The sequence below is a fragment of the Sorex araneus genome, chromosome 6, assembly GCF_027595985.1.
Source record: "Sorex araneus isolate mSorAra2 chromosome 6, mSorAra2.pri, whole genome shotgun sequence".
Classification (NCBI taxonomy): Eukaryota; Metazoa; Chordata; class Mammalia; order Eulipotyphla; family Soricidae; genus Sorex; species Sorex araneus.
Genome location: NC_073307.1, coordinates 134,791,162 through 134,818,423, shown reverse-complemented (window position 1 = coordinate 134,818,423; position 27,262 = coordinate 134,791,162). Strand labels below are relative to the sequence as shown.

At 42.9% G+C, this 27,262-nt stretch overlaps 1 protein-coding gene across 1 annotated transcript in view; it reads left to right on the top strand.

Moving 5' to 3' along the window:
• Window positions 1-17,322: 17,322 nt before the first annotated feature.
• The window catches only part of CSTF3 (cleavage stimulation factor subunit 3), a 92,906-nt gene continuing 82,966 nt past the window's right edge, over window positions 17,323-27,262 (top strand). Inside the window, exon 1 of the mRNA XM_004607885.2 lies at window positions 17,323-17,540. Coding sequence (XP_004607942.1) covers window positions 17,514-17,540 — 27 coding nt within the window. The 5' untranslated portion in view covers window positions 17,323-17,513. The remainder of the gene's footprint in view (window positions 17,541-27,262) is intronic.

Below are 27,262 nucleotides of genomic sequence, written 5' to 3'. Positions count from 1 at the left end.
GTCTTCAGGCCCATTTCCCACAGGACCGAGTGGTTTCAGAAATCAACCCAGACCAGACACTTAGTAGGCATGTGCCCTAACCCCTCCTACTTCACAACCCCCACTTCCTTATTTTTTGATATTAAATGATCCAAACTCAGCTATAACCTTGGACTCAACCATTTCACCCAGGATGCTTATTCCTTTTGCTTTTTTCTCAACATCGAGTCCAGCGTGAGTCGTCTATAACTTCCAGAAGTGAATAAGAATAATCAAAAAATCAAATTCATTTATTAGGAAGCTAGGAAAAACATTCCAATCTATTTACAGTCTTAACAGCGCCTGGTTGTAAATGAATCTCTGGATGTTTGTTCAAGAAAACCTCAAGTATGCATAGTTTCGCCTTCTCTCATTGGAAAAGTAAATGTATTACATGTTGCTGCAATCCCCTTTGGGTCCTGTGACCTAATACTCTGAGCAAATGGTCTAACACTGTAACCAGGATATTTTGGTCCAGATCCAAAAACGTCAAAATGTATTTTTTCTAAGAATTCCAAATCATCTGACCTTCCAACTGTTTCTAAATCCAGTCAGAGCCAACTGCCAGGTCAAGCCACCCTCACATCCGCCCCACATGTTTCAGCATTTGGATTGAGAACCTATTTCTCTCCCTTCTTTGCAGAGTGGGGAGTCTTAGTTCTGAATTGGGTGAGAAGTGATCAGAGGCTTTTGAGCAACAGAGTGACATGATCTGATGACACTTCATTATTTTTTTTGAAGATTTAGCTTATTAGTTCTTATGTTTCAGGGGCCTCAACCAGGGTCACCCCAACAATGCTGGAATCAAACCAGGGTTGGCTGTATGCAAGGCAGATGCCTTGACTGTACTGTCTTTGGGCCGTGATCTGACTATACTGCAGCATAGTTTCTCTAACAACTGTACAGAAAATAGGCCAAAGGGGCCATGGCCATTCCGGATGCACAGTGTCCCTCTGCAGGAAGCAAAACAGAGGGCCCCAGTTGTGGCACTTGAAGCCAAGATTTCCACAGGGTGCTGTCAATCAATGACTGAGCACTGCAAAGATACCGAGGCAGGATGCCTTTGACAATTAATTTTGACTCCCCCTATCCCTTCCCTTTGTTGTTGTTGTGATGCTGATGGTTGTGGTGCTCACACATACTTGGTTATGTGTCAGGGATCCCAGAAAGCATTGCCATCAGGATGACATAGGGTAGGTATAGAAGTGCAGGGGTTTAAACTCATGGCCTTATGCCTAGAAGTCAGGTGCTTAGCACTGAGCCTTCCTGTGTCTTCAAAACACTTTTCTTTGGGGGAGATTTGGAGGGAACACACCCGGCAGTGCTCAGGGGCTTTCTCCTGGCTCTGAGCCCAGAGGTCACTCTTGGCATGACTCAGGGGACCATATGGGGATGGGGCATAAGGGATCAAACTCAGGTCAGCCTCATGCAAGGCAAGCACCCTGTCTGTTCTGGCATCCTCAAGAACTTTTCTTTCCTGCACAGCACCCTAGACTATTCTTCCCAACCATTCTGTTCTCCTTTTGAGGTCAATCTTGGATCATTGATGGCTCTCCAAGAATTTTGTAATTCCTTTCTCCTTTTTTTCCACAGGGGTTCCCATAATACATTTCTTGTACACTTCACCCTCAGTTGGCATCTCTTTTATTGGAACTTGAACTAACGTAGGCAGCAAGGTAGAAGCAGGGAGACCAATGTGGAGAAATCAGATGAATGCAGATGAGAAAGCACTATAGCTGGGAAACAGGGTGGTGGAAGTAGGGGTGGAGAGAAGTGAATAGATTTTAGTTTTTTTTTTTCCAAGACAGCATGTACTCAGGAGTGTCCTGAAGGGCTCCAGAGCTGCTCCCAGCAGGTAGGGCCAGGATGAGAGTGCTGTGCCCTCAGGCACCTTCAGGGCCACATCTAGCAGTGTCTAGAAGTCTCCAGAGCCCCACTAGTGATGCTCTGAGAACTATGTAGTACTGGGGGGGGGGGGGGTTGGTGTCATGCAAGGACATCTCCTCAACACCGGTACCATCTCTCTGGTGCCTTTTATTTTTGCTTTTGTTCTAGGGCTATTCCCAGTGAAGCTTAGGAGCTATGCCAGCTCTGTGTCTGGTAATGCACAGGGGACTGTCTCATACCAGGAAGCAAAGTCAGGCTTCCCGCATGCAAAGCCTGTTCTGAGCCCACTGAGCTATCTTCCAGATTGACTATATAACCTCACTCTTCATTTGATTTCTGATCTTTCTGCCACTTTTTTGAGGTGTGACCATTCATAGAAGTAGATGTATTTTTGATTTTGTTGTTCTTTTTGGGGGGACCACATCCAGCAGAGGCCAGGGCTTCTTCCTGGCTGTGCTCAGGGCTTCCTCCTGGTTCTGTGCTCGGGGATCACTCCTGGAGAGACCTCAGAGGAGCTGTAGGTTCTCCACACACCACATTCAGGAGCACTTAAGGGCTTCTCCCAGCTTATCACGACGGGGTCACTTCTGGGGGTGATCAGGAAACTACCTGGTGCTGGGGCTCAAACCCAGGGTTCCTGAATGCAAATATGGGGGTGCCAGGGATGGGATCCCAGATTAGCTATATTCAAGGCAAGCACCTTACCCACTACCATCTCTCCAGCCCCTATTCTTTTGTTAGCCTATTTGATTGGCATATAAACTATACAACTCTGGCTTTGACTGATTAGCAACCCCCAAACTTAGCAGCTTCTCAGGGACTCACGGGTCCTTTTGAGAGGTTTTCCCCTCCACCTCCAAGGAAAGGGGGATGAAAGAACACAGGAACACACAGCGACTCCTCAAAGACGGACATGGTGAACTCGTCTACACTGTTTCTTTGCCGTAGATCCTCTTTCCAGTGTGCTGGCTCTTCAATCTCTTCCTTAAGCTTCTCCAGGTCCAGGCCACTGGAGATTTCATCATCATGGGGGACACCACCATCTTTCTAAAGCAGTGACTCTTGAGGGTCACGCCCCCTTTCTCCACCATAGAATAAGCCCCACAATGAAATGGTGGGATGAGGCCCTTTAGCACAATTCTGGCTTCTTTTTCTGTAGACAAGCTGGTTTTCAAGTCCTTACTTTGGGGAGTTTTGGTTTTTTTTTCCTTAGACCCTGGCTGATCAGGATCAGAGTTGGCTTGACCTTTGTTTCTTGCTATGGGTACAGGATGAGCTGTAAGTTCCCCACACACCGCATTCAGGAGCACTCAGGAGCCAGGGGTTTCTCCCAGCTCATCATGACGGGGTCACTTCAGGTGGTGGTCAGGAAATCATGTGGTGCTGGGGCTCAAACCCAGGGTTCCTGTATGCAAAGCATGTGCTCCAGCCCAGTGAGGTAATGTTGGTTTACAACATTGCACGTGTTTTAGCAAATACAGGGTCACACTTCGTTGAATGTATGTTAATAAGAGGTCAATGTATGTTTATTTTTGTTTGTTTTTTTGTTTGTTTGTTTGTTTTTTGGGTCACACCTGGGTTACTCCTGGCTCATGCACTCAGGAATTACTCCTGGTGGTGCTCGGGGGACCATATAGGATGCTGGGATTTGAACTTGGGTCGGCCGCGTTACCTGCTGTGCTATTGCTCCAGCCCCTCAATGTATGTTATTGAGAGGCCAGTGTATGTTATTGAGCCAGTGAGGTAATACAGGGGTTAAGGCGCTTGCCTTGCATTATGCTGACCCAGGTTTGATCCCCACTACTTCATATGGTCTCCTGAGCATTATCAAAAGTAAGCCCTGAGCACAGAGCTAGGAATAATCCTTGAATACTGCTGAGTCATGTATGCTATCACACACTCTCTGGAAGTGTTAATTGTGCTTTTATAATAACAGAATAATATAATTAATACACAAAATTAATATACAAAATTATATGATATTAATAAATAATTTATTGTAGTATACTTCTTATGATCAATATATACTATAATACCAGTTCTTTTTTTTGGGGGGGGGTCTTTGGGCGACACTAGACAGTACTTAGGTACTACTCCTGTCTCTGCACTCATGAATTACCCCTGTCAGTATTCAGAGGATCATACAGGATGCCAGGGATTAAAAAAGGTAGGCCACATGCAAGGCAAATGCCCTACCTGCTGTACTATCACTCAGGCCTCCATATATGTGAGGCCTTAAGTTTGATTCCCAGAACCACTGGGTGTGACCCTGAGGCCCTCAGTACTGCTGGGAGTACCCTACCTTAAATATGAGAATAAAATATGCTAAAGATGCAGCTGGAACACTTACCTTGCATGTGTGATAGGCCTTGGGATCTAGCCCAGCACCATATTCCCCCAGAGTATTGCCAGTATTAGTGCTATTTTTATTTAAATTTAGTTTCTTTTTTAAAAAAATTATTTATTTATTTATTTATTCTTTATTGAATCACCGTGATCACAGTTACAAAGCTGTTCACGATCGGGTTTCAGTCATACAATGATCCAACACCCATACCTCCACCAGCGTCAATTTCCCACCATCTATGACCTTAGTTTCCCTCCTGCCATCTTTGCCTCCCCCAGCCTGCTTCTCTGGCAGTCACTTTCCTTCTCTCCCTCCTCTTGGGCAGTATGGTTTGCATTACAGATATTGAGAGGTCATCATGTTTGTTCCTTTACCTACTTTCAGCACTCAGTTCTTATCCAGTGATCATTTCCAACTATCTTTGTCATAATGGTCCCTTCTCTATCCCAACTGCCTTCTCCCGCAGCACTTGAGGCAGGCTTCCAACTGTGGACTAATCCTCCTTGCCCTTGTTTCTACTGTCCTTGGGTTAAATTTAGTTTCTTATCAAATAATACTTTGGCAATCACACAGCTGTAGTTGAAAGGTAGACGTAAGGGATGTGTCACATTCTTTCTGACATACAGAGGGCACTAAATTCTACTAATAGCTGTTGATCAAGGAAGCCCAAAAGGTTCAGAAGCTCATTGCTTTTATTTTTTCTCTACTATTGTTTGATTTGAGGGGCCAGAACTATAGTAGAGGGAATAGAAGATGTGTCATGCTGTGGCTGACCCAGGTTTGATTCCCAGCAGTCCATATGGTCCCCTGAGCTCACCAGAAGTAATTCCTGAGTACAGAGCCAGGAGTAAGCCCTGAACACTGCTGAGTATTGCCCAAAGCCAACAAACAACCAAACAAATAAAAGTATATATAGTTTTATTTGGTGTGCTTCAAATGCATGATTTTGGAATTTCAAAATAAATCTTATAGAGGAGGTTCTGTTATTTACAATACTGTTGATGATAATACCTCATGTATATAATTCCAACACCACACCCATCACCAGAGTACTCATCTTCTTCCCACAAAGACCTTGTATTTTATGCCCCTTTCTTTCAACCTTTCCCCACCAGTTCATGTGAGTGGATCAGTTTTCTCTATGTGCTGCCTCTGGTCCTTTGCCCATACATACCTTGCTATGTATCCTACAGATGAGAGAGATAACTCTGCTACCTATCCTTTCTTTCTTACTGACTGCACTCATGATGTCCTCTAGTTGCAGCAAAGTCACTGTAAATTGCATGATTCTGTTCTTTCTTAGAGCTATAGCTTTCCAATGTGTATATAAAATAATTTCTTGATCCATTTATCTGTATTTGGGCATTTGCGTTGTTTCTATATCTTGGTTATTGTACTAAGTGTTGATAAACAAGGTGTGCACATATAATTCTAATTAATATTTTTGTATTTTGGAGATAGATGCTAATTTACTTTCTTATCAAATAATACTTTGGCAATCACATAGCTGTAGTTCAAAGGTAGTCATAAGGGACATGTTACATTCTTTCTGATTTACAGAGGGCACTAAATTCTTCTTCTAATAGCCTTTGACCAAGAAAGCCCAAGAGGTAAAGGTCATTGTTTTTTCTTTTCTGAAAAAAATATCTCTGGGTCATCTGGCAGTTTTATTTCTATTTGTGATAGATCTCCATATTCAAATGCATAATTTTGATGTGAAAATAGTATTACAATTGTAGGGCTAAAAACCTTTCAGTTCCTTCACATTAATAGTATGGTTATCTGTACATTTATTGACATAGTGAAACACATTTGGGAAATCCTATAGTCACTAAGATGGGTTGATTAACTGCTCATTCATTATCACTTAAGAATTGTTTGTGTAAGAAAAAGAGATTAAGGGCATCCAGATAGGAAGGGAAGAAATCAAACTCTCACTATTTGCAGACGACATGATACTATATCTAGAGAAGCCTAAAACCTCTACTAAAAAACTCTTAGAAACAATAGACTTATACAGTAAAGTTGCAGGCTACAAAATCAATACCCAAAAATCCATGGCCTTCATATATGCAAACAATGAGGCAGAGGAAAGGGACATGAAAAAAGCAATCCCATTCACAATCGTGCCCCAGAAAATCAGGTACCTCGGAATCAGCTTAACCAAGGAAGTAAAAGACCTTTACAAAGAAAACTACATAACGCTACTCCATGAAATCAAAGAGGACATGAGGAAATGGAAACATATACCCTGCTCGTGGATAGGGAGAATCAATGTTGTCAAAATGGCAATACTCCCTAAAGCATTATACAGATTCAATGCGATCCCTATAAGTATACCCATGACATTCTTCAAAGAAATGGATCAAGCAATCCTAAAATTCATATGGAATAACAAACGTCCAAGGATAGCTAAAACAATTCTTGGGAAAAAGATGATGGGAGGCATCACCATCCCCAACCTCAAACTTTACTACAAAGCAGTAACAATTAAAACAGCATGGTACTGGAACAAAGGCAGAGCCGTAGACCAATGGAACAGGGTGGAATATCCCTACACACAACCCCAAATGTATGACCATCTAATCTTTGATAAGGGAGCAAGAGATGTGAAGTGGAGCAAGGAAAGCCTCTTTAACAAATGGTGCTGGCACAACTGGACAACCACATGCAAAAAAATGGGTTTAGACCTTGACCTGACACCATGCACAAAAGTCAGATCAAAATGGATTAAAGACCTCAACATTAGACCACAAACCATAAGGTACATTGAAGACAAGGTCGGCGAAACCCTCCACGATATTGAAGATAAAGGTATCTTCAAAGGTGACACGGAACTAAGCAATCTAGTAAAAACAGAGATCAACAAATGGGACTACATTAAACTAAAAAGCTTCTGCACCGCAAGAGATACAGTGACCAGAATACAAAGACTATCCACAGAATGGGAAAGGATATTTACACAATACCCATCAGATAAGGGGTTGATATCAATGGTATATAAAGCACTGGTTGAACTCTACAAGAAGAAAACATCCAACCCCATCAAAAAATGGGGCGAAGAAATGAACAGAAACTTTACCAAGGAAGAAATACGAATGGCCAAACGGCACATGAAAAAGTGCTCTGCATCACTAATCATCAGAGAGATGCAGATCAAAACAACCATGAGATACCACCTCACACCACAGAGACTAGCACACATCCAAAAGAACAAAAGCAACCGCTGTTGGAGAGGATGTGGGGAGAAAGGGACCCTTCTTCACTGCTGGTGGGAATGCCGACTGGTTCAGCCCTTCTGGAAAACAATTTGGACGACTCTCAAAAAATTAGATATTGAATTCCCATTTGACCCAGCAATACCACTGCTGGGAATATATCCCAGAGAGGCAAAAAAGTACAATCGAAACAACATCTGCACATGTATGTTCATCGCAGCACTGTTTACAATAGCCAGAATCTGGAAAAAACCCGAATGCCCCAGAACGGATGACTGGTTGAGGAAACTTTGGTACATCTATACAATGGAATACTATGCAGCTGTTAGAAAAAAGGAGGTCAAGAATTTTGTAGTCAAGTGGATGGGCATGAAAAGTTTCATGCTGAGTGAAATGAGTCAGAAAGAGAGAGACAGACATAGAAAGATTGCACTCATCTATGGTATATAGAATAACAGAGTGGGAGACTAACACCCAAGAACTGTAGAAATAAGTACCAGGAGGTTGACTCCATGGCTTCGAGGCTGGCCTCACGTTCCGGGGAAAGGTCAACTCAGAGAAGCGATCACCAACTACATTGTAGTCGAAGGCCATGTGGGGGAAGGGAGTTGCGGGCTGAATGAGGGCTAGAGACTGAGCACAGCGGCCACTCAACACCTTTATTGCAAACCACAACAGCTAATTAGAGAGAGAAAACAGAAGGGAATGCCTTGCCACAGTGGCAGGGTGGGGTGGGGGGGAGATGGGATTGGGGAGGGTGGGAGGGACACTGGGTTTACGGGTGGTGGAGAATGGGCACTGGTGAAGGGATGGGTTCCCAAACTTTGTATGAGGGAAGTATAAGCACAAAAGTGTATAAATCTGTAACTGTACCCTCACGGTGATTCTCTAATTAAAAATAAATAAATTTAAAAAAAAATAAAAAAAAATAAAGTTTCAGGAAAATTTAAAAAAAAAAAAAAGAATTGTTTGTGTATACTCAGTGTTTCTTTGTATGATTACTAACAAGTATCTAAATTAAAATAACTTAAAACAATCAATTGAGCAAGCTTGAAAATTGTCTTGCCAATTATGGTGGTATATTTGCACAGAATATTTTGTTCCTTTTTTACCCTTTTGGATAAAAAAGAGATATCTGTCAAGCTGTTGGCTGGACCTGGGGGGTGAATATTATAATTAAGGAGCTAGCAAAAATAAATGAGCCACATTGGAATCAAAACTATGACCTCATAGACCAGGAGTTACAACTAACCGGCAAAGAAATAATAAATACATAATTCCTGGATCTTTGCTTTCTATATTTACCACAAGTGTTTTCTCCATAGTCACTGAAATATGAAGACATTTTATTCTCTTCCATTTCTAGCGGAACTCTTAGTCCAAAGATAGCACATTCCATGCTTCTCTGTACTATTACTAGTAAACTATTAAATGACCATCATAGAGTCTAAGTATCTGTTGCCTCAAAAGGAATTTTGAAGTCTTTGGAGGAAAATCACCACAGAGTATAGTGGTAGTATTGTACTATTATATAGAATATTATTATGCCAAAGATTATGAAGCATACACACTTTACTGGGAGTCTTTTGTGCATCAAATTCATGTCCCCAAGACAGAGATGGCATTTTAAATAATGCAAATTTATGGAAATAGTAGGTTTTCCTTTCCTATAAAATGAATACATCTTTTATTCAATTTGCAGAATAAAGGACTATAAGGAAACCGTGGAAGCAAAGTTCTAAAATATTCATTAATTTTACACAACATCAAATTGTTTTCAGAGTTGGTGACATCTGTTTTAAAAAAGTCATTTGTAGAGCTTGGAGAAATGGTACAGTGCACAGGGCACTTGTTTGCATATGGCTGCTCCGGGTTTGGTCCCATATGGTATCCCATATGGTCCCAAGTCCCACCAGGAGTGATCCCTGAGCACAGAATCAGGAGTAAGCACTGAGCACTGCTGAATGTGGCCCCAAAACAAACCAAAAAATCATTTCTAGGGCTGAAGCAATAGCACAGCGGGTAGGGCGTTTGCCTTGCACGCGACCGACCTGGGTTCGATTCCCAGCATCCCATATGGTCCCCTGAGCAGCGCCAGGGGTGATTCCTGAGTGCAGAGCCAGGAATAACCTCTGTGTATCGCCAGGTGTGACCCAAAATGCAAAAAAAAAAAAAAATCATTTCTATTTCAAATGAATCACTCCATGAGCAAGCTCACTTCAAAAGAGAGGAGACACAGGCTAAGCATGTAGTTCAGTGGTGGAGCACATGCTGTGTATGTGGGAGCCCCTAGTTCCATCCCTGACATGGCATGGTCCCGGCCCTGCAGAGATGAAGCCCTAATCAAGACCCTTGGAGGGAATATAATGTCTGTGGCATATCATATTAGCCTAGATAGGCCTCACATTTTTTGGTTTTTTTTTGTTTTGTTTTGAGGCCATGTCTGGTGGGGTTCAGGGGCTAAACCTGACCGTGCTCAGGGGACCATATGTGGTACAGGGGGCTAGACCACATATGGTCATGGCTATGGCCACATGCGAGGCAGCACCTTAACTTCCTTATCTCTCCAGACCTGAATAGGTCCCACATTTGAAAACAAAAATGATCAGGGTAGGCCCACATTAAAATAAAAATAGTCCCCTGCATAAAGCAAAATTATATCTACCCAGTGTTTACCACAGTGGAAAAAATTAGATGCCTATGACTTAAAATAAAATATGGAATTTTTCTCTTTCTGGGGTGGGGGTTTCCATACACCTGGCAATGCTCTGGAGTTACTCTAACTCTGCACTCAGGATTCAGTCTTGATGCTACTCAGGGAACCATATGGGATGCTAGAAATTGAACCTGGCTTGGCTACATGCAAGACAAGCTCCCTACCCACTGTACTTTCTTCCTGCATCAAAATATTTTTTAATTAAAATACTTCTCCAGGTGGTGAGGTAGTGCTATTCTAGTCCTTTGGCTAAGTTCAGGTCCAATTGTGTTAATCTAGTTCTTTCACAATTGAAAGAAAGCTACTAAGAGAGGCCTGAGTAATAATACAGCATGTAGGTTGCTTGCCTTGCATGTGCCAACCTGGGTTTGATCCCTGGCATCCCTTGAGTGATTTCTGAGTGCATATTGAAGAGTAACCTCTGAGCACTGCTGGTGCAGCCTACGTAAACAAAACTAACACACACACACACACACACACACACACAAGTTTATCTTCAGGCCAGAGTGTTAGTACAGTGGGTAGGGCACTTGCTTTGCACGTGGCCAACCAGGGTTTGATCACCACCATTCCATATGGTTCCCTGAGCCCTACCAGGAGTGATTTCTGAATACAAAGCCAGGACTAACTACTGAGTATTGCTAGACATGGCCTCGAAACAAAAACAAAAACAAAAACAAACAAACAAATAAATAAAGCTATAAGAATATTAGCACAGCGGGTAGGGCATTTGACTTGCATGCAGCTGACCTGGGTTTTATTCCTCTGTCCCTCTCGGAGAGCCCTGCAAGCTACCAAGAGTATCCTGCCTGCACAGCAGAGCCTGGCAAGCTACCCATGGTGTATTCAATATGACAAAAAACAGTAATAAAAGTCTCACAATGGAGACGTTACTGGTGCCCGCTTGAGCAAAGCGATGAACAACGGATGACAGTGCTACAGTGCAGAACACTGGATGATATTTTAAATTGATCATCTCTGGGGTTTTTTTTCCAAATCATTTAAATTCAATCTGGAAAATCAAACTAGGAAAATCAGTCAATTTAGGAGCTATGAGAATTGTATTTAATTACCATTCTAATTCGAGCTGTTGCTGTCACGAATCGTTCTAGTCAGTTTACTCTTATGGAGAAGTCATTATCTGGAATGGTTATTTATACTTAAAAACAATAAAAACTCCATCTATCCATGTCCTTCTCACACAATTTTTATGTTTATATTTACCTTTTACCTCCAGTGCCAACAATGGAACCCAGGGTCTCACATGCAAGGCAAGTGCTTTACTGCTGTGCTACAACCCCAGCTCAAGCTTTTAAAATATGTTCCCATCCATGGGGCTGAAGAGATAATAATACAGCAGGTAAGGCATTCACCTTGCATGCAGCTGACCTGGGTTCTGTCTTTGGTGCCCCATATGGTCTCCAGAGTCCTACTAGGAATGATTCCCAAGTACCTTGAGCACAGCCAGGACTGGCCCCTAAAAAATAAATACTTTCCCATTCCTCTACCTAGCTGAAGTAATGTGCCCAATAAGTTGTTTTCTTTTTCTTTTTTGCAATATAGATCAGAATACAAAAAGCAGTCTGAAGTATTACTAGAAAAATATAGTTGTGCGATTGGAAATGAGGTACAGGTATAGCTTAATGGGAATGTTACAATATATACTCAGCATCTACGGATGTTTGTTTTGTTTTGGAGCCATGCCCAGTGATGCTCTGGGGCTACTATGGTTGGGTGCTTGGGGCTTGCTCCTGGCAGTGTTAAGGGTACTATGCAGTGCCAAGATAGAACCTGACCCTCCTGCCATGCAATCCATGCACTCAACCCACTGAGGTCTCTTTCTGATCTTTAACCCCTCTGCCCCCCCCACAATATCTGATGAACATTTTTTTTTTGCAGCATCAGAAATCAAACCCAGGGCCTCACCCATGCATGTGCTCTATCACTGAGCCTCTATCACCACTTTTTTGGGTGCCCCACCCTGTAGTGCTTAGGGGCTACTTCCAGCTTGGTGCTTTGGGGTCACTCTTGGTATTGAACACGTGGAATCAGGGATCAAACATGAGTCTCCCGTATGCAAAGCATGTGCTCCAGACTGTTGAGAATTGTCTTTCTGGTCTCTTATGTGCAATTTGTATTGATGAATTTAAAATTTGAAATAACTGGGAATCTCAAAAACAATATTTCAATACAACTAGTATTAATAGAGACTTCACTTTACCATCAGTAAGGTTTAATTTATTCTGCATATTCCAAAGAACGACCGACAGATACATTTCCAAGTGTTCAGGATAATGAAGTAAATGGAATGTATGATAGCATTTTATCAGAGTGCCTAATGAGTATCTACATTTGCAAAGTAATTTATAATTGCTGCGTGTGTTGTGAATAAGATACTGATATAAGTTATGTATTTTCTTAACAGATGGTAAATATCCTTAAGCTGTATTTTAAAATTCTGGTTAATATTTTAAATTGATTTGGATTAAGGAACTGATGCTCTTACCATCAGGTTGAAAGTGTATTTGTCTGCCACCTGGGGGATTTATGGAAGCATTGCAAGTGGAAAATTCAGAAGAATTTGTCTACATATTTATTTACATAATAATTTTAACACTGCTTTTTCATGGAAAAATAAAAAAACCTTCCAAAAGAAGTAAAACACGAGCCTCTTACTTGAGACTCTGGGTTTGATCCCTGACACCAGAAAAAAAAAAAAGGAAGTGGGGTGGTGAAATAAAGTAATGACCTTTAAGGGCTGGAGCGATAGCACAGTGGGTAGGGCATTTGCCTTGTATGCGGCCGACCTGGGTTCAATTCCCAGCATCCCATATGGTCCCTGAGCACCGCCAGGAGTAATTTCTGAGTGCATGAGCCAGGAGTAACCCCTGTGCATCGCTGGGTGTGACCCCAAAAAAGCAAAAAAACAAATAAAGTTATGAATTTATACACTGCTGCTAATTGATCAAATAAGATGAAGAGAATTGAAGACTCGCCACTGCATTTGGCAACTGGGAGATCACGACAGCAGCAGGTTATTGCATGCTTCTCAGTTTTGTTTTTGCAGTACAAGACCTTCTGTGCTGGGGATTGAACTGACTTCCTGGGTATGAAGCTTGTTCAACACACTGAGCTCTCTCTGGCAATCTTCCTTAAATCTATTATGTCAGAGTTGGGCGAGCAGGAGTAGCTCAGTGGCTGCAGCTCCTTATTAATGATGTCCCTAGTTCAATTCATGGTGTCGCCACATGTACCCAGGTGACCCTGACAGCTTTGTTATTTGTGCCTGGAGGTTTGCGTTTCCCAGTGCCACCTCAAGCAACTTCCAGCCACACTGAAGCCAGGTGTGCGTGCTACACACTACAATTAAAGGGCGTGGCCCTTAGTGAGTACACAACAAAGTGTGTCTGTGTCATACTAGGTCATCAAAATAATAACCTAAACAGAGGGAAGGGAAGGCGGAAATTTGCATTTGATTTTGGCTTGTTCTATGCTTCATAATTGCTGTGGTCAGGAGCCTGGAGAGAGAGTATAGTAGCTAGACTTTTACCTGCATGCAACCAACCTAGATACCATCCCCGGCATCACATATGGTCCCTGGAGCACCACCAGGAGTGACCCATGAGTTCAGAGGCAGGAGTAATCCTTGAGTAGTGTTAGTAATGCCTAAATACAAAACCTAAAACAAAATACTTGGCACCACATAAGGTCCTCCAGCTCCACAAGTAGTGATCCCAGAGCAGAGCCAGGAATCAGCCCTGAGCACTCTTAAGTTTGGACCAAATCCTCCACCCTTGCCGCCCCCCTCCAAAGCAAAGAAAACACCCCCTCTCCCCAACAAGCTGCAACACAAAACATCTTTCTCTTTTTCTCTGTGGTGCTAGAGATTGAACCTAGGTGTCACACAAATGAGGCATGCCCTCCCACACTGAGTAGTATCCCTGGTGTGGAAATGCACTTTTATCAAGGAAGCCTATCTTCATGGCATGCAAAATTTATTTCTGTTTATTTATTTTAAAATATTTTAGAAATTTGGGACCTTACAGTGGGTAAGGCTATTTGTTTTTATTTATTTATTTATTTATTTATTTATTTTTTAATTAATGAATTACCGTGAGTGTACAGTTACAGATTTACACATTTTCATACTTGTGTTTCCCTCATACAATGCTTGAGAACCCATCTCTCCACCAGTGTCCATTCTCCATCACCAATGAACCCAGTATCCCTCCCACCCTCCAATCCCATCTCCACAACCCCATCCTGCCTCTGTGGCAGGGTATTCCCTTTTGTTCTCTCTCACCTTTTGGGTGTTGTGGTTTGCGATAGGGGCATTGAGTGACCATCGTGTTCAGTCTCTAGTCTACTTTCAGCATGCATCTCCCTTCCCGCGCAGGATCTCCAACCACATTTTACTTGGTGTTCCCTTATGTATCTGAGCTGCCTTTTCCCCTAGGATGTAAGGCCAGCTTCCAAGCCATGGAGCCAACCCCCTGGTACTTATTTTTACTATTCTTGGGTGTTAGTCTCCTACTCTGTTATTTTATATTCCACAGATGAGTGCAATCTTTCTATGTCTTTCTTTCTGGCTCATTTCACTCATTTTACTTTGCTCCCAGCTGACCTAGGTTTGATCCCCAACATCCCATATGGTCCCTGAGCATTACCAGGAGTGAAATTCCTGAATCCAGCTGGATTCTAAACAGAAAAGTTTAGAAATTCAATTATTATGGCTTAGGTCACAAGTTTACAAGAATGTTGAAGGTGCAAAAGTGGGTCCCACCAAAAGAAATAGGTCTTCTGGGTGGCTGGTGAAATTTTGTTCTAATTCTTTATTTGGGCTGAATTGCCAATTATGTTGCAGGTCACCCTACTGTTGGCTATCACACCAAGTCCTGACTTGCGTGAAGCAGGGAGTAAGGGAGCTGGCCGGAGAAAGTGCTATTCCCTCCCTGCCTGACCCACCTCAGTCACCCAGGGAAGTACCTGGGAGCATTCGGTACTTGTAAAGTCACCCAGAAGCACTGCGAAGTTGGATACCAGCCCCACTGGTATCTGTCCTAAGTCTACCTTGTGTACATGGTGTGGGAACTGGTCCCCACTGATACAGTGGGAGTGAAAGGGTGGAACGCTGGATAAATGAATTAACCTAAGGTTAATCTAATTGGTCATTTTAATCTTACCCAGCCTGAAAAGGTATCCAATCAAGAATATAATGGGGTGGGAAATAACGGAAAATAAAAGGGAGAGAGGGAGAGGAGTAGGAGGAGGAGGGGGGGGAGGGAAAGGTTCCTCCTCTCCCGCTCCTCCTCCCTCCATTTCTTTATGTCTCTTTCTTGGTCTCTGTCTGTGGGTCTCTCTCCCCAGGGCTCTTAGCCCAGACAGAAGGACAGCATGTGACCCTGGTTGGATACTAATGAAAGATGAAAGTCAGGTCAAGAAAGCAGGAGAATCACTTATTTGCTTTGCAAAGGTGCTTTAATCTTAGGGCTTTTCTCAAACTGCCCCACCTGGACTTTGATGCAAGGGTGTGACCAAGGGGAAGAGCTTTGTATGGTCCGTCCTTATCATAACCTTTTGTTCTTGAAGCTAGTTTCCCGGGAGGGACACACCCTTCTCTGGGTGGTTCCCTTCATCCCCTGAAGCTACTTTAGGGCTGATGACTCAGCAACTTCTTTAAATCCCACCTCTACCTCCCCTGGAAATTGTTTGTGCCCTTGGCTGTAGACAGTATAGAGACCAGCCTCAAACAGCAGAACTGCCAGGTGCTGCTACATGTATGTCACTGGAGACCTGAATTCATAACTAGGGTGCAAGGCAGGGTCTATGCCTGGGCACCATTCCTCTAGGTCCTGAATGTCTTCTTTTTTGACCACACGTGGCAGTGCTCAGGGGGAACCAACCTAACATGCAAAGCAAGCACAGTAGTTATTTCCCTGACTCCTAAATACTAATTTTTTTTTTAAAGGCTAAAGTGGAGAAGGAATAAAGATATCTATAATTAGGCTGTGATTAATTGTAAACACCGCTGTAATCAGACCAGCACTGAGTAGTCTTAAACTGTTGTCATTGTAGATAAACGAAAAAACAAACAAAATAGTTGAGAAAATGTGACTCACAATCTAATAAGCTACCTTTGTGCGTGTGTGTTTGTCTGTGTTCCATACTCAGTAGCGCTCAGGGCTTCTGTCTGTCTCTGCAGGGATCACTCCTGGCGGTGCTCTAATCTGCGCCAGCCATAAGGCAAAAACCCTACCGACTCTATTCTTTCCAGCCCTAAAGTAAACTACTTTAGGGACTGGAGAGGTAGTACAATGGGTAAGGCATTGTGACCAACCCGGGTCCTTTACCCGGAGCCCAGCGAGGAGTGATGGCTGAGCACAGAGCCAGGAATAAGCCCTGATCAGTCTGGCTCCAGAGCCGGCGTGCTGTGCTGTAATCAACACGTTGCAGATGAAAAACCTTAATGAAAAGTAAGCTTAAGTTCTAACTCACTGATTTCAGTAGTAGATGGTACAGATATAAATTAGTAAGTACTTGCTCTGCCTCTCTTGCCCACAAGAATAAGCGTTGAAAGGCATTCGATTACGACCAAGGAGATAGCACAGAGCCAAGTCGCATACGCGTGGGAGGCCAAGGTGCCATACCTCGCAGGGCATGGTCCCCCAAGTACCACCAGGGAGCCATTCCTCAGCACATAGCTAGGAGCAGCCCTTAAGCGCCACCAGGTATGATTCTTAAACCCAATCTCCCCCTCCCTCTGCCCCTAAGGCATATAAACCCAGACTATTAAAAAAAAAAAACAAACTTCGATTTATTTCTCATCTAAATACACGCTATCTAACGCTTAGCACTGCTTGAGCAGAAATGATTGGCAGTCAGGCCTCAATGGAGAAGAACTGAGGTCCAAAGGTTGAGAATTGAATTCCCAAAGGCGCGAGACTACCGGCAAAACAGCTTCCCGCCTCCAGGAAGTCTGCCGTAGACAATCAACAGTTTCTCCAGCCTGGAGCCGTGACGTCAGCACTGGCTGAGGTCCCGTTCCCGGAGAGCGCTCTGCGTCTGCGCAATCGCAGTAACAGCCATTATGCGCGCGGCTCCGCCCACTACCCCGGAAGTTAATGCAGAAGCCACACCTCCCTCCTCGTCCGGCAGGGGCGCAGCCATTTTAATTCATCTCTGAGTGGGCGGTGGCGAGTCTTGTCGGCGGTCTGGCTCCGCTGGGCCGGGGGTGGCCTGACTGGTGTGCGAGCGTTTTTTAGTTTAATTTTTCTTTTTCTAGCTTCTCCTCGCGGCCCATTTTCCCACCTTGTAACCCGCGGAGGCCATGTCAGGAGACGGAGCCACGGAGCAGGTGAGGAAGGAGGGTGATGGGGCCTCGTGGCGACCTCTCTCCACGTCTGTTGTCGGGAACTCGGGCCATGTTTGCCGAGGGAACCCCTTGGTGTGTGTCGGGGCGGGGGTGGGGGGTCTACTGAAATCGGACGTCAGGTTTTTAAGGAATGGGGGAGCAAGATCTTGATTGATACTTGAAAATTGTGGGCTTTTCTTTTCTTTTTTGGGGCTCAGTGGCGTTCATGTGAACAAAAAAACAGGTTCGGACAATCGTGGCGGAAGCTGCCTTGACCCTGGTTAGGTGCGTGGGGCTGTTTGCTGAGGAAATGGCTTTAAAAGATGATGCTCGGGGCCGATCGTTTTATCTTGAGCTCGCTGTTTACGAATACCTCGAGAACGCTCGGGTCGCCTCCGTCTCCGAATTATCCTCTTCCTCAGTAATAGGTTACTAGCTTCAGAAATACAGAAATACTTTGAGGTGTATTAGATGCTTGCCAGAGCGAGTGTGGAAAAAAAAAACAACAACCACACAGCTTTTCGAGACCGAGATTCGCGGATTTGATGGCTTTCCCCGCTTTCTTCCTCCCTTTCCTCTCTACATTTGCATTCCCCGCGGCGACACAAGTATCGCAGAATTGGGAAAAAAGAAAACTGTTTTTGGTCATTGTAAATAAAAGCCATCCTTTGGTGTGTGTGTGTGTGTGTGTGTATATATATATATACATATATATTTAATGTGACTTTTAAATTCAGCTTGTTAGGTCATTTACTCGTTCATTCCAGCTTTTGTAAGATCACATTTTTATCTTTTAGTTGGAAAGAGGGAAGATAATTGCGTTCGTCTTTTGGTCTTAATTCCTGTTCGTGTTCAGGTGAATAAAATCGTTTTAGAAATGGAGGCTACCTAGCATGCGGTCCCCGTTTTCCTGGAATTTTCTATTTCCATGGCAACGAGATGCGCTGAGGTTTTTCTTTTTCTTTTTTCTTTTTTTTTTAAATTCAAGTCTCGGGTTTTAAACGAGAAGGCTGTCGCTGGAGTCTGGCAGAGATCAGGGATAGTCGGAGCTTTGCCGTTGAGCCCGGGTTTCCGTTCAGTCGGGAAAGTGCGTGGCCTGCGTTTCATACTCGCTCGTCGTCTGGTTTAAGGTGGCTTAGGGGGCCCAAGATTGCGAAATACTGCCTGCAACGACCCCAGAACTGTGTGTGTGTGCCTACCCTTTTCCGGACTTGTTCTCGAAACATAGAAGAAAGAATCAGGTTCTGAGGTTTCACGGAAAGCTTTCGAAATGGTGTCTATCTAAAATTGTAAGGACCCTGAAACGTGGTCGTGGCCTCGATGTCTCTTAACTGGTAATTTATTTCTTTGTTGTGTGTATTGATGGTGAAAATTTACGTTATTTTGTCCCAAGAGTTGTTCAAAACTGAGAACATCTAGAGGAAGTTGAAACAGGGGCTGGGGCACAGTACTGGGGGTAGGGCGTTTGCCTTTCACGTGCCCACCTGGGTTCAATGCCCCGCACTCCATATGGGCCCCCGGAAACCCCACCAGGAGTGATCCCTGAGCACCACGGCTGTGTTTCAAAAATGCGGGTGGGGGTGGTGCCGAAGCAGCTATAAAGTAATAGAAAATAGAATTAGTGACTAGAATCAGCCATTGTTTGCTCCAGCTGTTCTATTTGTCAATACATATTTATTTGAAAGTCAGTCTGATCTCCCTCCCAGAGATTAGTGCTGACTTTTTAGGCTTTTTTTTTTTTTTAAAGAGGATTTATTTATTTTGTGTAGTGCAGTAGATGGGATCTAGATCCTCAAACTAAGAAGGCAAGAACTAACCCGTGAGAGCACATCCTCCATCCTTCCTTAATATTTTTAATTCCTCAAATTTGAGTATCTTGACATGAAACACGATCTCCTTAGTCAGTTCTTTCTTTATATTCTGGAGGTTAAGTTGCCTGAGAAGAGAAAGCTTTGCCATTATCACAGGGATCTGGCTGTGAAACAAGACATATCTTCAGACCTCTATATTGCATCACACCTTATAAGGTATTTAATGTTGTTGGATGACATTACACCATTTTCCACCTGTGAAAATTAATATTGAGTGTGTATCCTCTTTCTTTCTTTCTTTCTTTCTTTCTTTCTTTCTTTCTTTCTTTCTTTCTTTCTTTCTTTCTTTCTTTCTTTCTTTCTTTCTTTCGCTACAGGGATAAAAATTCAGGGCCTCAAAATACTGAGATCTACTCTCTACCACTGAGCCTCACCCTGTCCCCCTTTACCTTTCTAAAATCCAGTCCATGTTCAGATTTTTTAAAGATCTCAAAAAAATGATTCCTAGGTTTGTTTTACATCAGAATTTTTATCTAGGTTCTCCTGTGAAGTGGGGTTATGTTCCTAGTGTGGTCTCCTTATTTTTTTTCTCCCCTAAGATACTGTCTATTTAAGGAGTCCTCACCTTTGTGCCCTACTCATCTAGTCTCCTAATTCTTGTAAGGAAGAAGTTTCATTTTGGAGTTAGAGGGCTATTTAAATCACCTTCCAGTATTCATACATTTTTTTTCTGTTCATTTACTGTTTTTGCCAGTTTAATTGTGACAAAACTGTGTATAGGGTCAGTAACTGCCCCCTCCCAGACAGGCCCCACACGTGCACTCAGGAATTACTCCTGACAGTGAATGTTTGAGGAGCCATCTTGGTGTCAGGGATTGATTGAACCCGGGTTAGCCATGTTCCAAGGCAGGTGCCTTCCCTGCTATACTATCACTAAGCCTCCCTTCCTACCCCCCTTTTAAATAACTGGTTTAGCTTTTTTTGAGGAGGGTAGCTACACTCAGTGGTGCTAAGGCTTACTCCTGGCTCTGCACTCAGGGATCGCTACTGGTGATATTGGTGGGGGGTACTATATGATGTGCCAGGAATAGAGCTGAGTCTACCAGTGTAAGGCAAGTGCTCTGCCCACTATACCGTCTCTCTAACCCCCTCTGGGTTCATTTTAATCTCAATCTTAGCTTCGGTTCACCTTGTATCAGTAGGTATTGGAGGGTGTGTGGGTGTGTGGGTGGTGCTGGGGCCAGAACCCAGGGATCATCCTGGGTTCTGTCACTTAGCCACATTTGTGACCACATGTTACAGAGCCACGTCTGTGGCCCATTGGCTATTTTGAGTTTTTACTGGATTTGAACTTGAGTTGAACAGGGGCTGCCTTAATCATTGTTGCTTCTTTAAAAACTAGGTATTAGGGGCTAGAAAGATAGCTCAGAGGTCTCGAGTGCACATTTTATATATGGGGTCCCTGGGCTTAATCCCTGGTGCTGCATGGTCTAAGCATAACCAGAGTCACTTCTGAGCACCAGAATGGAATGATTTGAGCACTGGCAGGTGTACTACTTCAGGCAGAACAAAAACAAAAGAACCTGAAAACCTAGGTGTTCTGAAACTAATGACTTTCGGTACAAGACTATATGTAGTACACTTAATTCTCAGTTCTTTAAATTTTTCCAGTTTGGGGGTGGGGGTGGGACGGGGCTGAGGGAGAGGAGGTTTGATGCTACCCCTAATCTAAAATCGAGCAGTTCCTGGCATTGTATCGGAGTGATTCCTAGTGATGCTTAGGACCATACGTAGTACCAGGGCTTTCAATTAGGGTTGCAGCCAGAGCCTGGCAAGTACCTTACTTTCAGTACTATCTCTGGCCCAAAGAATTTAACTTTTTTAGGAAGATAGGTGTATTAAAAATCACTGTATTACTGTATCACTGTCATCCTGTTGCTCACCGATTTACTCGAGTGGGCACCAGTAACGCCTCCATTGTGAGATTTGTTACTGTTTTTGACATATCGAATATGCCACGGGTAGCTTGCCAGACTCTGCGGTAGCTTGCGGGGCTCTCTGAGAGGGGCGGAGGAATTGAACCCAGGTCGGTCCCGTGCAAGGCAAGTGCCCTACCGCTGTGCTATCGCTCCAGCCCATTAAAAATAATACAAAGTAAAATGTTTTGAAAACGAGTAAATGGTTTTTAAAGTTTGTTGAACAAGAGGAGGAGAAATGTGTTTAGCCTCGTTAACTCAAATGAGCCTTTAAACTTGTAAAATTTGTTTTCATCTATACTTTTTTTAAAAAAAATACTTCACTTATAGAGTAAGCCAACATATCCTAGAAATGAACCTAAAATAAAAAAACACAATGGTGATCAGTTTGGGAAGCTTGCTTGATGTTAGCTGCATAAATTTATTGTCAGTAGTTTTGAACAAAAAGGTTTTTTTGGTGAAAAATGTTTGGGAAGATATAAAAAATACAAAAAGTATGTTCTGTTATGTACTCAAATGCCCACATTGTTGAAAGCTGCTTTGTTTTGTTGGGTGACCATTAGTATCTACTCCCTACTAAGAGAAAACACTATCAATTTTAAGATTGACTTGTGTTTGGGACCATAGCCAGTAAAGCTCAAACTGCTCCCAGCCTCTGAGCACTGAACTTTCTTCAGGCTGGACAACATTAAGCAAGGAAGGAAAGGGATTAAATATATATTCTTCTGACCCAAATATTTTTATTATTTTATTTATTTTGCTTTTTGGGTCATACCGGGCGATGTTCAGGGCTTAGTCCTGGCTTTGCACTCAGGAATTACTCCTGGCAGTGCTCAGGGGACTGAATGGGATGCTGGGAATCGAACCTGGGTCGGCTGTGTGCAAGGCAAACACCCTACTCGCTGTGCTGATACTCTAGCCCCAATTGTTTTTATTTTTAACAAAATCTTGCTGTAGATCTGAAGGCCGTGGAGGTCCATGGCCTCACATCGACCTGAACATTGTTGGGTGTGGCCCCAAAACCAAAACAGCCACCACAACAAAGTCTTTTATAATCGTTTACTTTCCCATATTCTAATCCTTATTTTAACAGTTTTGGACCAATTAGTTTGCGTCTTTGTTGTATGTTTTCTTGAGAAATGGAGTGTGCAGAATTTGGCAGTTGTTCCTCAGAGACTTTGGTCTGTGTTTACAGACTAAGAGTATTGTTATTTGGAGGCGGAGCAGAAAGATGCTATATTGGGAGAACTTGTGTTTCTTTAGCAATAGAACTACAGGAATTTCAGGAAATACTGAAGTTTATGTCTAATGTAGACTATTTGGCATGGCAAGAGGTATTTAGATATTTGTTCTTACTGTGCAAATGGACTGCCCAGCGCAGTGGGGTTGGGAGTTGGGGGCTGGAGTGGACCACACCCAATAGTGCTCCTGGGCTGTTCTGGCTCTGTTTAGGAATGATCGCTGTGCTCAGAACCACATAAAAACAAGTGCTTTACTTCCTGTACTGTGTCTCAGCCCCTTGATACAATTTATTTATTTATTTTTGTGCTAAGGGAGGTGAGCCACACACAGCGAGCTTAGGGGCAACTCAGTTCAGGGCTCTGGGTTTGCTCCCGGCAGTGTTCAGGGATCCTGCAGCGCCAGATACGGAGTCTAACCCTCCTGCATGCAAAACATGTGCTCAGACCTTTGACGTAATTCTCTGGTCTTAACAATTCATAGATTAAAGATTATTTGCCATTGTCTAGCGATTTTAATTTGTTTTCAGGTGCACAGGACTGGAACACATACTTAATTACTTTGCATATGGGAGCCCTAAGGTTCAGCACTATAGGGAATCTATAGGGAATAATCCCTTCTCTTCCCTGCCCCAGACTGAACATCATCAGTGTGACCCAAAAACAACAAAAAAAATTATTTTCTTTGGACAAGCCCTACCTATAAATTTTCATCTTTTTTTTGGGTCTTATTTTGCTGTACAATTGGTAGTGGTATGAGAATTGGTTTAAGTAAAAATAAATTTTAGTTGGACAGATGTTTAAATTTTTTATACTGAGCAGCGTTTTTGCTATCTTTTGGGTTTTGTGTCACTCTGGGTGCTGCCTGGGGGCAACTCCCAGGGTTTTCTTTGGGGGTTGCTCCCAGCAGTGCTTTTTGGGGCCATGTGATGCTAGAGATTGAACTAAGGATGTCAAGGATGCAAGGCTTTGAGCTATCTCCCAAACCAATTTGAATGGTTTCTGGTTTTCAGGTTTGGTTGGGGCTGGGCTTTTGAAAGGGAAATTCTTGGAGCCTATTCCAGGTTTGCTCAGTATCGTGCAGTGCCAGAGATCAGACCTGAGCTTCCTTCATGCGTGCATTCAGTTGAACTCTGAACAGTTTATGGTAGGCAGTGAATACTGAGTAAAGTCAGAAGGGAACACTGTCTTCCTGATTAATCAGTATAAAGAAGTCCCCCAGTGGAGAGCTATGGGTCAGTCTTAGAGCATATGTCCTGCATGTATGAGGCCCTAAATTTAATCCTTAGCATGTCTTACCTCCTTCCAGCACTCTAGGGTATGGCCTGCTTACCCCCCACCCCATATCTTCCAGCAGCAGTACTGTGTCCTCAGGTCAAAATCCCTTCCAGCAACCCCCCTGTGTGTGATCCTTTTTTTTAAAATGGCCCCAGTTTTTAATGTTTTATGTTTGTTTGTTTATTATTTGCTTTTGGGTTACACTAGGCGATGCTCAGGGGTTACTCTTGGCTCTGCACTCAGGAATTATTCCTATTCCTGGCAGTTCTTGAGGGAACCATGTGGGATACTGGCGATTGAACACGGGTGCAAGACCGGCACTCTATCCACTGTACTATTGCTCTGATCCTGTTTTTCAAGTTTTAACTTAAAAAAAAAACAAACTAGTTTTGTGTCACACCTGGCTGTGGTCAGGGCTTACTTCTGGCGCTGTGCTCAGGGATCACTCCCAGTGCGTCCTGGAGACATTTCCATATGGGATGCCACAGATTGAAACTGGGTAAACCGTGCATAATATCCCTCTGGTTCCACATTTTAAACATTTTTTGCCTTGGTTTGTTGGTACTTGCTTCCTAGGTGGTAAAGTAATTTAATAAGCAAATGAAGGTGTTTAGATTAGTAATATTAAGCCTATTTTTACTTACATTTTTTTGGAAAGGGAGGCCACACTGGGGATGCTTAGGACTTACTTTTGGCTCTCCACTCAGGGATCACTACTGATGGGTACATGTAAGATAAGCACCCTACTTACAGTATTATCTCTCCAACCCCTTATAATTTTTTAAATTGAAGTTTTGATGGGCTTCTAGTGTTGGGAAAGGTTGATGGGATTATTGCATGTATAGGTAGGGTCCACATGAAACTTTCACCAAAGATCTTGTCGAGTTCTATTGTACTGGTAAAAGCACAAAACTGGGCCAGGGAGATAGTTCAAAGTGCTGGAGTGTATGCTTTGTATACTTGGAATCCTGAGTTTGATCCCTGGCACCACATACATGGTGGTGTATGGTTACTTCCATACACTTCTTGAGAAGTTGGAAGTAACCCTAAATCATGCCCCCCTAGCCCATAAATGGAATACAGCTAAGCTGACATCTGATTCTAATGTGATACCTGTCACATTAGAAGTGGGTCATTTTCTTGTTTATTTTGTTGTTGTTTTGAGGCCACATCCACGGTACATGGGATTACTTCTGACAGTGCTCCGGGGACTTATAGGATCCTGGGGATCGAATCTGGGTCCAGTTTAGATGTGTTCAAGGCAAATGCCCTACCTGCTGTACTATCTCTCTAGCCCCTAAGTGCGTTATTTTCCAAGTATATAAATTAGCTTAGTTTCTACTACCACATAGTAAATGCTTTTAATTTTGTAAATAGCAAAAATAATGTAATGACTTGGGTCTGAAATTATGTGGGGGATACACATTGCTTAGTAGTTGCTCCCATTTGTCCTCCAGGGACCATAGACTTCTGGGGGATTTAGTCCAGTTTCCTCTGCCCTTTGTCTACCCAACTTCTGAAGCTTAACATTTGGAAAATACTTATTTACAGCATAGATAAACTATGTCATGTTTCTTAAAATGAAGTTCATTGCCTTATATTCACAGGTATTTATAAAAGAGATAGTAGACAGACTATCAGATTTTTGTTGTTGTTTTGGTCACAATCAGTGATGCTCAGAGTTTACTCCTGGCTCTGCACTCAGGAATTACTCCAGGTGGTGCTCAGGCCCATATGGGTTGCTGGGGATTAAGCCAGATTATCTGTGTGCAAGGCAACCTCCTTATCTGCTATACTATATTATCTCTTCCCAGATCTTTAAAATAACTCCTTAAAAATAGTTTATTCATCCATGGACTTCTCTTATTGAAACAAAAACCCCTTACTAAGTTATTAGTATAGTTACAGACATTCAGTATTCCACCACCATTGCACCTTCCTACCACCACTATTTCCAGTTTTCCCAACTACTCCTGGAGCTTGCGCCCATAGCAGGTCCTGAGCACCGCCAGGAGTAATTTCTGAGCATGGCTGGGTATAACTAAAAAAAAAAATTTTTTTTTTATAAATGTTTTAGGTATGTCGGTTGGTTTACTGTTAATGGTAGGGTTTCTTGCATAAATCATTCAAACTGTTCTGAGTTGGCTATATGTAAAATAAACATCCTATTTGCTATGAAATCATTTTGGTCTCTTAAATTTTACTTAATTAATTTTACTTTTTTTGGTCACACCTGGCAATGCTCAGGGGTTACTCCTGGCTCTCTACTCAGGAATTGCTCCTGGCAGTGCCCAGGGGACCATATGGGATGTTGGGGATTGAACCTGGGTAGGCCGTGTGCAGGGTAAATGCCCTACCCGTTTACTATCGCTAGAGCCACTGGCCTCTTAGAATTTTAAAAAAATTGTTTGGCATTTTGGTGGACTTTAAACTAAAGTCCACTGAGTTTTTGTTTCCCTCCACCGTTGTCCCATGTTTCCCCCATCCCCACCCCATCAAATTCTTGTTGGTTCAGTGCCAGGGATCAGTCCTGGTCTCCTGCCTGCAATCATCCCCACATAACGATTTTTATATAGGCATGCAAACTACTGAGTTAGAGGTTGAGGATATGTGGATCTTAAGAAGTTCTTGAATGACTCATTTCTGTGTGACATATAACAGAAAACCTTCTCAATTTATGAATTTATTTCCAATTTTATTTCCTTGTGGAAATGGGACTAAGAAATTAGATTTCATTCTTTCAGTGATTAATAATGATAGTATGTCACTTTTCCACTGCATACCTTTGAGGCCTCATCTGTTCATCCAGAATATTTTGCACTAGACTGAAAGATGAACCTAACTGCTGGAGAGAACTCAGTGAACTGACCCTGACATGTTTATGGTCTCTTGAGTGGTGTGAACAACCCTGTGAGCAGTCACCACCTAATACAGATGTGACAGTAGTATTCCCCCAGAGGCCCCCTCTTCCCGCCCCCACACACAGTGGCCCCCAAATATAATAGAAAGCCAAACACTCAAAGTAAAATATTTTACTGTTTTGTTTTGGAAAACGTTTTGATTAGGGGTAGAGGGGGAACTTAGAAGTCACACTTGATAGGGCTCAGGGACAATACTACTGACTTTGCTTGGCGGAACCCCATGTGGTGGCAGGAATAGAATCAGAGTTGGCTGATTGTAGGACAAACTCTTAAATCCGAGTGTGCCTAGGGGTTACTCTTGACTCTGTGCTCAGGGATCACACTTGGCAGGCTTAGGGGACCTAATAGGTTAACTATGTATAAGGCAAGAGCCTTATTTGCTGGACCATTTCTCTGGCTCTGGAAAATAATTTTATTTTTATTTATTTATTTATTTATTTTACCTTTTTGGGTCACACCTGGCGATGCACAGGGGTTACTCCTGGCTCTGCACTCAGGAAT